At 44.4% G+C, this 8826-nt stretch overlaps 1 protein-coding gene and 1 long non-coding RNA gene across 3 annotated transcripts in view; one reads left to right on the top strand and one right to left on the bottom strand.

Annotated features, from left to right (window-relative positions):
* LOC106596293 (E3 ubiquitin-protein ligase MARCHF4) overlaps positions 1-3597 on the bottom strand; it is a 10368-nt gene extending 6771 nt beyond the window's left edge. The window contains exons 1-2 of one of the 2 annotated variants that reach the window (XM_045699545.1): positions 2398-3594; positions 1808-2180 (exon numbers count right to left, since the gene is read on the bottom strand). In XM_045699545.1, the coding sequence (XP_045555501.1) occupies positions 1808-2143 (336 nt within the window). In that variant the 5' untranslated portion in view covers positions 2144-2180; positions 2398-3594. Of the gene's footprint in view, positions 1-1807 lie in introns of both variants that reach the window. The other variant, XM_045699544.1, reaches the window with a different exon arrangement.
* Positions 3598-7371: 3774 nt separating this feature from the next.
* LOC123728202 (uncharacterized) lies at positions 7372-8555 on the top strand. The gene is made up of 3 exons (XR_006760076.1): positions 7372-7459; positions 7744-7852; positions 7940-8555. It is a non-coding gene; the product is annotated as an uncharacterized lncRNA (long non-coding RNA).
* Positions 8556-8826: the final 271 nt, after the last annotated feature.

The following is an 8826-nucleotide window of genomic DNA, read 5'->3' as shown; positions in this document are numbered from 1 at the left end:
GTATATTAGCATAAAAAGCTGTTCACGTCTTGTCTTATCATCAGGTGAAGGTTAAGTCATCAACATTTTTAAATGAATAGATTTGGTAGATGGTTTTATATTATTTTGACCTCCCACATTATAACAGGAAGAGGAAGTGGAACTCTAACATGACCTGTTAGCTAGACAGGTCACTCGAAACACTAATAGCCAATAGCAGCTGTTTCGCTGGTTAAACAAAGGTGAGCCATGTGTTGGTCAAAATCTGTCAAGAAAGTTGACCAGCAGCCAGCGGCTCACAGTGCTTTTTCAAAGCTTATGGCGCATTGCTCTGCCCAGGCGGTGCAGACGCATGTCGGCTCTTACACCGCCTGGATAGATATTTAACTATCAGCTAATCGCATCATATGTTACAGCAATCATGTGCCCTACAGCACTGTCGATGACGTGACACGCAGCCATTGGTTGATGCATGCAAAGTCTGAGCAGGGGAGTGCGACCATTGGTTGATACTTCAGTGAATGTCATTTGCTCAGTATTATGAGTTGAGAAATAAATTTGACATCATTATATTATATTATATTCTCATCTTTTCTACTGTAGGTATGTCATTCAAAAGGGGTTTATCTTGTTTAATATTCATGCAAACGATTAAATAGTTAATGTAAATCCCCTTTTTTTTAAAATATATTTTCACGGACCCCCTGCAATACCACGGACCCTGGGTTGAATACCCCTGGGCTAGTTGATGCACAGGACTAGGCCACAAATTAAAGGAGGAGGAGCAGGAGGGGGAGGCGCAGGAGGAGGCGCCTCCCCCTCCTCCGGCTCCTCCTCCTACTCCTCCCCCTCCTCTTCCTGCTCCTCCTCCTCCTGCTCCTCCCCCTCCTCCCCCTCCTCTTCCTGCTCCTCCCCCTCCTCCCCCTCCTCCCCCTCCTCTTCCTGCTCCTCCTCCCAATCCTCCTCCTGAATCCACTACCTCCCCTGCTCTTCCCCTGTCATGTTCTGTTCCTATCTCTTCTGTCTGAGACAGGGCTTGCTCTGTCATGTTCTGTTCCTATCTCTTCTGTCTGAGACAGGGCTTGCTCTGTCATGTTCTGTTCCTATCTCTTCTGTCCAAGACAGGGCTTCCTCTGTCATGTTCTGTTCCTATCTCTTCTGTCTAAGACAGGGCTTCCTCTGTCATGTTCTGTTCCTATCTCTTCTGTCTAAGACAGGGCTTCCTCTGTCATGTTCTGTTCCTATCTCTTCTGTCTGAGACAGGGCTTCCTCTGTCATGTTCTGTTCCTATCTCTTCTGTCTAAGACAGGGCTTCCTCTGTCATGTTCTGTTCCTATCTCTTCTGTCCAAGACAGGGCTTCCTCTGTCATGTTCTGTTCCTATCTCTTCTGTCCAAGACAGGGCTTCCTCTGTCATGTTCTGTTCCTATCTCTTCTGTCTGAGACAGGGCTTCCTCTGTCATGTTCTGTTCCTATCTCTTCTGTCCAAGACAGGGCTTCCTCTGTGAATTCTAGTACTCCTACCTTTTACATGGCCATGGGAAGTGAGTAAGTTAGAAAATCATTATTTCTGTTCTCAAGCATATAATTGCTCCTGCGTGCTTGGGATCCACAACATGCACAGTGTTGAGAGGGAGGGAGAAAGAAAGAGAGACAGAGAGAGAGAGAGAGAGAATTTCTCAGCCCTTCAGCTCCATGGACAGCTCCATTGTTTTTGAAACACTTTGAAAAACATCCTTGTTAGCAACAATTAGTCATATACAGTCAATGTCTGACTATAGGTCTACCTATATGTCTATCATCTATTGACTACCTGTAAGGCCACTCACCTGTTCTGGACCTTGGAAACATATCCTGCACTGGGGAGTCCTAACACCACTGTCTGTGCGACTGTTCAGGGAGAATCTCTCCTCACACTTCGCTTTGGAGCAGTCCTCCTCGGAGCTGCCATAGTCCAGGGGTCCAGTCTGTCCCGTAGCATGCTGCCATTCCTCTGTCGCTTTAGGCTCGTTTGTCCCGGCAGAATGAGGCTCTCCTGTCGGCGGGCCAGGGGCAGCATAACCATCCGCCTCTGGTGGAGGTGCACTCGCTGCAGAGTTGCTGTTGTCGGCGGCAACATCAATGCCGGTGCCGGACCCATTGCTGTCCGTGTATTGTCCGTTCATGGGGATAATCGCCGGTGGCGGAGCCGGGACCGGCGGTCTGAGTAAGAAAACCTTCAGGTCACTGAACAAAACGCAACAGCGGCCTTTGGACATGCCCTGGCGGCGGAGCAGCGTCGGTCTCCGGCTCAACAATCCCCAGCACCATACAACCGCCCCGAGAGACAACAACATGTGTCTGTTTCTATATGAGCATACAGGTGGAGATTCATATTCAGAAATGTGCAGAGCACAGGAAGAGAAAAGGAAACGCTTACTGTTATTTCGTTGAGGATGATCCGAAAGAGGAGTTTTCTCTGTTGTGACTTTTCCAGTTGGGCTGAATGACATTCTTTCTCTCAACAGCTATTTTCAATTTAGCTCTGAATTCTAAAATCGAATCAGCCAGAATAAATCGAATGAGTTGGTGTGCGCGCACCACCCCACATCATTTCTCAGCCTTGTCAGATAACCCTATCGTGCACTAGCCTTGGAGCTCGCTTATGCCTGTAACTAAGTAATTGCTCAGGTTACAGGAAAACCCTGACTATATATCAAACAAATAGACTTACATGTCTCATATACCTTAGATAAAATGGGCAGGCACATAGCTGAGCATCTTCCCATTTCATTCCAATGGCATCACAAACCGGATCCTGGGAACAAGACTATAGTATTGCGATCTTTTCATTCTTGTCTAGCCTGCTCTCCCGTTGCCCTTTATCGATCCTATCATGTTCCATTAATCCAACAGCTTTGTTTCTTTACGGGCCTTCTACCAACAATGTCCCGTTACATGTTGTAATAACATTCGCTATGTGGCCACTGCTCCTTGGTATAACCGCCACCCCCCACCCGTTGACCAGTCGAGCCCTGTTTAAATCATCCTTTCTCTATACTCATCCTGATGGATGCTAGAAAGGTTATGTCCTCGGCTGCAGTCTAATATAGTTTCCACGGTAGTTTGCGTTCGTCGCCTGTCAATTCAACGGTCTGTCTGATAAGGTTGAGGCTATTCCCACAACAAAAGCCTAGAAGATAATTTAGGGATGTCACGAACATGCCCTGGGCTTCGCTTCCACTGAGCCTAGCCTCCTACCGTCATTTTATCTCACACGGAGCATCCTCTTTACAAGCGGGTAATCCACATATTTTAACGACATAACAGTGCTTTAATTCACCCCGAAACGTTGGTGTCATGTCTTTGGGTCGACAGGAGCAGCGAAACCGGAGAGAGGTGGTTGATGTGGCCGTTGTCTCTGTGCTTTTGAAATCCGTTCGACTCGATGGTTCTCTTCTCGCCGCGGGTTCAGCACCATTAAGGATGGGACAGCTCCCAGGCGCGGGCCCGTCTGGAACACCAGCGTGATGCAAGGAAGGGGGCGAGCATGGGCTGGCTCGTCTCATCTCGGATAGCAGCAAGATAACATCTGGGATGAATGAGATGAAATAATAGATTCAGCAGGAATCACAAACAGATAAAGTATTTGACAAAAACAGAATCATGTCAAACCTTGATTACATTGGGATACGATCACACATCCCTCTATTTACGCGTGGGAAGACTTGGGAACAGATTTCATAAATAAATAAAAAATACTTTGAGATGATTTTCTGGTGATTTTACAGTCTTTTATGTCCAACAACTAAAATTATATATCTAAAAAATAATAATTGATTGGGGAACGTTGGCTGTTCACATTTAGCAAACAAGCTGCTTAAATAAATAAAAAAGTTGACATATAGGTCTAAATTGGAGGTGCCTTATGATGCTATATGGGCTGTGGCTGTTGAATAATGCACAGTAGACTACCCCCTATACAATAGGTATTTATATATTCTGGTCTGCCTAGTGCCACACTACAGCCTTCCCTGAACCTGCTGAACCCTGGCAGTAAGCTACAGCACACACACACACACACACACACACACACACACACACACACACACACACACACACACACACACACACACACACACACACACACACACACACACACACACACACACAAAATCCAGATACAAGAAGAGTGAGCTGAATTCTCTCCATTTCCTCTCTCTTCAACATGCGTCTGAAGAGACAAGTGAGCCAGTCTGAGTGAGTGTGGCCCAAATGACACCCTAATTCCCTACATAGTGCACTACTTTTGACCAGAGCCCTATGAGCTATATAAGGAAAAGGTGCCATTTGGGATGCAATCAGAGGAGTGGCCCACTCACTGCTGCAGTTTCCCCCAGGCCCAGGGAAATATGTCACACTGTTGTAGGACTTCCACTAGCATTAACCCCCAAACAATTTACACTGTTGTAGGACTTCCACTAGCATTAACCCCCAAACAATTTACACTGTTGTAGGACTTCCCACCACCACTAGCATTAACCCCCAAACAATTTACACTGTTGTAGGACTTCCACTAGCATTAACCCCCAAACAATTTACACTGTTGTAGGACTTCCCACCACCACTAGCATTAACCCCCAAACAATTTACACTGTTGTAGGACTTCCCACCACCACTAGCATTAACCCCCAAACAATTTACACTGTTGTAGGACTTCCACTAGCATTAACCCCCAAACAATTTACACTGTTGTAGGACTTCCACTAGCATTAACCCCCAAACAATTTACACTGTTGTAGGACTTCCACTAGCATTAACCCCCAAACAATTTACACTGTTGTAGGACTTCCCACTAGCATTAACCCCCAAACAATTTACACTGTTGTAGGACTTACCACTAGCATTAACCCCCAAACAATTTACACTGTTGTAGGACTTCCACTAGCATTAACCCCCAAACAATTTACACTGTTGTAGGACTTCCCACCACCACTAGCATTAACCCCCAAACAATTTACACTGTTGTAGGACTTCTACTAGCATTAACCCCCAAACAATTTACACTGTTGTAGGACTTCCACTAGCATTAACCCCCAAACAATTTACACTGTTGTAGGACTTACCACTAGCATTAACCCCCAAACAATTTACACTGTTGTAGGACTTCCCACCACCACTAGCATTAACCCCCAAACAATTTACACTGTTGTAGGACTTACCACTAGCATTAACCCCCAAACAATTTACACTGTTGTAGGACTTCCCACCACCACTAGCATTAACCCCCAAACAATTTACACTGTTGTAGGACTTACCACTAGCATTAACCCCCAAACAATTTACACTGTTGTAGGACTTCCCACCACCACTAGAATTAACCCCCAAACAATTTACACTGTTGTAGGACTTCCACCACCACTAGCATTAACCCCCAAACAATTTACACTGTTGTAGGACTTCCCACCACCACTAGAATTAACCCCCAAACAATTTACACTGTTGTAGGACTTCCACTAGCATTAACCCCCAAACAATTTACACTGTTGTAGGACTTCCCACCACCACTAACATTAACCCCCAAACAATTTACACTGTTGAAGAAACTTCTCTTAATCGCCCGTGTTCTCTCATCTCTCTCTCTCACTCTCTCTTTGTTTCTCTCTCTCTCTGTCTCGATTTCTCTCTCTAATCTCTCTCTCTCTTCTCTCTCACTCTCTCTCTCACTGTCTCTCTCTTTCTCTCTGTCTCGATTTCTCTCTCATCTCTCTCTTTCTCTCTCTTCTCTCTCACTCTCTCTCTCTCTCTCGACTATGCAGAGCAATTATGATTCTTTATCAATACTGTTTGACACTGCTTGCAATGGCCAGTGAGGTGTGAGGGTCATGGCATTCATTGTTAATGTTATCTGTCATATTACATAAGTCATTGTTACATCACACAATCTGACCTCAGGGTGTAGGCTACTGTCAGTGTGACATCCTGCCCTGTGATGGAATATGAGTGTCCCTCACCTACTGGAATGTAGCCTGTCAGTATCTCCATCTTTATGATAATAAAAACAAGGACTTTTAAAGGGGAAATCTGTGATTGGTACCTACATTTTTAGACTTCTAAATTAATTATATATTATATACCCATTGACTTTTAATTGAGCGTAGTTCAACTGTCGTACCCCATTGGAACCCAAAATATAAGCTTGTTTTACTCCATTGTTTGTAAACAATGTCATTTTTATCAATGTCTGACTAATGTGTCATCTCACTTTCTCTCTCTGAGCTGTCTGTGGTGCTGAATGCTGAATCTCTCTCTCTCTCCCCCACTGATGCGTGGTTCATGTGTATATTTCTGAGGATACTGTGGTACAATTGGGGCTTTAGAGAAAGAAACACATCACATTCTCAAAGAAAGTTATCTTAAAAAGGGGATTATCCCATATTTCCTGTAGATCCCCAGCTAAAACAAACACACACACACACACACACACACACACACACACACACACACACACACACACACACACACACACACACACACACACACACACACACACACACACACACACACACTGTACATCCTCTCAGTAAAGCTTACACTGCTAGAGAGACTGCTGTTTTCTGTCTGATGTCTTGTCTTACAGTGGGGCTTAAGTCTAGAGAAGTGACAGGCTGGCAGGCACAATATCCTAGATTACCCAGACTATACTGTACTGTACTTAGAGGCCTATGTGAAGGAAATTGATGCAGTATAAGACAACAGTAGTACAGTAGCATTTTGCCTGTGTGTGTGTGTGTGTGTGCGTGTCTGTGTGCCTGCCTCTGTGTGTGAGCGCATCTGTGCGTGTGTGCACACAGCACTCGTCTGTATGACCCCTACATAAGCCCCTCTCCGTGCTGGGAACTAGGAGATGAATCAGGCCCCTGAGGAATTCCATCTCTGCCAATTAGTGTGGCTGGTATCACAGCGCCTAGCATGAAACACTAGCTTGCAGCCAGGGCCTAATGACCAGGATTGGTAGAAAAAGAGCACATGAATGATACAGTGATCAGGCCTCTTCACTTGTGAAAAGCATTATAATTGTTTATGTAGTAACCATAATTACAGTACTAAGTTTTCATCTACTCCTTTTCCTTGAGGCAACTGAATATGAGCTTAGGCTAGAGCAAATAAATATTGGATAACTTTTCAGTTAGTTAGAAAACTATTTCACTTGCTCTCCTCTATATATCTACCACAAGCCTGTAGGTCTACCATCTCGAAATTCCTCATGCATATTATAAAGTAACTCAACGAATAGTTGTAAAGTAGGCTAGCTAATATTAGGAAAAAGATACATGCTCTGTACAGAATTCCTAGGCGCTTGGCTTGCAACTAATTAATGTAACACGTGGCAAACGTTGATGACGATGTTACCATGGTTACCAAGAATTTCCGACTGGACCAGTGATCCTCCCGTTCAAATAAAAGCCATATAGTTTGCCAACGTCCTACTAACAATTTTGGTAAGTTGAAGTAACGCTTTCACGAAGGAATTTTATGATAATGAAAGTTCCCTAAGTTAACACACTTCGTCATGGCTCAATTATTGCAACTTGACAGTAATAGCTAACAAGCTAGCTAGCTGGGGGCCTCTGGCCAGTTTGTTCATTGGCACTGACAGTGGCACTTAACTTTGTTATGATGGAAACTATTATTCGTTTTCTGGATGGAAATGATAAAGAAATACTGTTCATTCAAAGATTACATGTCCGTGCAACTATATCTTCTTATTTCTGAATGAATACAGATAAAGTGGATCTGAAATGGACATCAATGATGTAGTAGTCCAGAAGCTTCACACATAGAGAAGAACACAGTTCTCCTATACTATCAGAGTAATAGCTGGTGATCAAGAGGTAAGTGTCATTTATGTTTTACAGAATGGTATCTTCCACATTGCTATGGTTATTAGAGAATTGACATTGACCTCAATGACCGTACAGGTGAATGAAGACACTGGAGCCAGAGCCAAGATGGCAGCCATGGCAAGAAACATCTCCAAGGACTGGTCCTACCTCTATGAGAGGCTCTTCTCCAAGCTGTCCGATGAGGGCTTCCACGACATGTGGAGCATTGGTGGCTTTCTCGTAGTATTCATCTTCTGCACCATCGTCATCACCCTGACTCTAGCTGTCATATTCAGCTGGTGCTGTGGCTGGTGCTTCGAACAGCCGATCCTGGGGTCCAGCAAGATCAGTGTTCTGCTCTCACCACCAGAACTGTCCAGACAGAAGTCGATGCAGACACAGACACACAGTTTATCGAAACAGAGCCTGTCCAGACAGATATACACCTCAAGGTGTGTGATGGATCCAAAGCATCCCATAGAGTCAGTTCGGAATCCTGAGTCTGTGCCCGATGTGCAAAAGACTGAGAAAAGCAGCAAGAACAAGAAGCTTAAAGCTGGATCTGTGAAAGTAAAGCGTAAAATCCAGCCTGCATCCAGGATTGTGAGGAACAGAGATGTACCAGTATAGCTTCGGCCTACCAGACCAAATCTGCTGTTGTATCTATGTGTCTGACTGACCTCTGTGACAGCCTCATTAGATGTTTCAAGTAAAGCCTTTCAATTCCAAGTTTTATGAGTCATCTGTACAGGATACACATGGTATACACCATCCAATGAAACGCTTACTTGCATTTTTGGTTTCCCTACCAAAACGATTTTCGGGAAATCAGTGTTTTGGAAATACATAAGGTTAGGCTTATATGTAGTTGTTGTAGACATTTAGAGTCAAACACAACATTATTAGCAGGGGCCTGTCATTGATTTGCGCAAAAGACACATTTAAATGAAAAGGAGTCTCCGCACACTCAGGATCAATGCACA

This window comes from Salmo salar, chromosome ssa17, assembly GCF_905237065.1.
Source record: "Salmo salar chromosome ssa17, Ssal_v3.1, whole genome shotgun sequence".
NCBI lineage: Eukaryota > Metazoa > Chordata > Actinopteri > Salmoniformes > Salmonidae > Salmo > Salmo salar.
The sequence above is the reverse complement of the archived record's forward strand: the minus strand, read 5'-3'. Positions and strand labels throughout refer to the sequence as shown.